Genomic DNA, 1,671 nt, shown 5'->3' on the forward strand with positions numbered 1-1,671 from the left:
TCAGTTAGTTAAGCACCCACTCATGTTGCCAATATACCAATTATGAGCCGCAAGGTCCATTCCTTCCGTGCCAAGGTTCCCATTCTTGTTGTCAATGCCCCAAATTACTTCGACATCACTTTCCGTGACTGGCTGGTCATTTCCTGAAGTGATCCAGAATTCTGGAGATGTTGTGCTGTACTGCCAAGTCCTATTAACCAAAGGGGTAGTAGAGAAGGCCCTTGGAACTGGATCGTCTGAATGTGTTACTCTATATCCACGGCCTACTGTATTATCACTGATAAACCCCGCGAAAGTATGATTCCCTAATTGAGGGCAACCAAAGGTATACTGCCCTTACATTAGCATGGGGGTTATTTTACAGTTGTGGAAATACTTACCAGATTAATGGGTCTATTGTTAACAGTCCCCTCAAGTACTGCACCAAGTGTAGCTAGTGCACCTCCAAGACTATGACCTGTGAAGACAATAGAATACTGCGGATATTGAGCAGAAAGCTGCCTAACGCGTGGCATTATGTATTGTGAGAAGTTTCCCCAGGCATAATAATAACCATGATGCACATAGCAGCCTGCACCACAAATGCCATAGATAGGCACCTGTTCATATTCAAGGTCGGTTACCGTATTGCCTGGAGTCCGGGTACCACGGAATGACAGAATGATCAATCCATTTGTGTTGTCCACTGCCAGAAAGCCAGTGGTATTGCCTGGATAGTGGCTATTTTGACATTAGCTTATAAGTTCATGTCTGGTCGACGCGATCATACCCCATGAATCCAGTAATGACTTGTGTGTCTAGCTGCTGCAAAATTGGGCATACACCTGGATCGCAGACGACCTTTGACCCGTGGGAGTCAAAGTTTGCTGCACAAGTAGCAGCAGCAGAATATTCAGAAAACACCGTGAACCAGGTCAAAATTTCAGGAGGAACACCTGGGTAAGATGTTAATCTTAGAAGATCTGTAATGCTATTTCACTGACCTCGGCGTTCAAGATGAATATCTGCAGCGGCATTGTCCACCCCAAAGAGGGGAACAGGAGACTGCAAAGTATTACAGTTGCAGTGAGCATTTTGGGCTGAAGAGGGTGATGAAGGCAAGTGAATTTGGAGGAACGGTAAAGTAACGGCGAGAATACCCATCCCAGGGGGGCATATATGCGTGGGTTCAAGGCTCAGAATGAACGTCACAGCTAGATCACAGCACATCAGCACTTTGATCTCTTTAACATTCCATGGAGACATTGTCCTTTAATTTCCGGTGTTCTCCGGATGGGCATATTCAACCCAAATTGCAATAAGCTTTACTGCTAAGCTGTCTCCTGCTGTTTTCAGTAAAAGCATTTGCCAACTGTGAAAGTCGGATTTGACCAATCAGCAAATTGAGTTGCTCCCATGGTTCAACCCATTGATTTGAAATGATTTTACATAGTCACATTTCCTGTGGTAAATCAGAACAACTGGCACGGATGGTCATACTATAGTGATGATGTGTATTGGTGTCGATCGAACCGACTATGTAGTGACTCTTACCTATATTCTTAACCAGAACTTATTAATCTATCTTGTTTATATTATCTTAACATAGATCTAGTGTGTATAGAGTGGTACGGTTTAACCGGAAACCTGGCCCCGAACGCACCCCAACCCGGCTCCCGGTTCGAGTCGGGT

At 44.7% G+C, this 1,671-nt stretch overlaps 1 protein-coding gene across 1 annotated transcript; it reads right to left on the bottom strand.

The window, feature by feature from the left end:
- Positions 1-1,143, bottom strand: ANOM_011592 (lipase family protein; the record flags this gene model as incomplete). The annotated part of the gene is made up of 4 exons (XM_015556848.1): positions 1-330; positions 381-720; positions 770-935; positions 984-1,143. The coding sequence occupies 4 exons, from the start codon at positions 1,141-1,143 to the stop codon at positions 1-3; spliced, it is 996 nt and encodes a 331-aa protein (XP_015400982.1).
- Positions 1,144-1,671: the final 528 nt, after the last annotated feature.

Source organism: Aspergillus nomiae (assembly GCF_001204775.2).
Source record: "Aspergillus nomiae NRRL 13137 chromosome Unknown contig00715, whole genome shotgun sequence".
NCBI lineage: Eukaryota > Fungi > Ascomycota > Eurotiomycetes > Eurotiales > Aspergillaceae > Aspergillus > Aspergillus nomiae.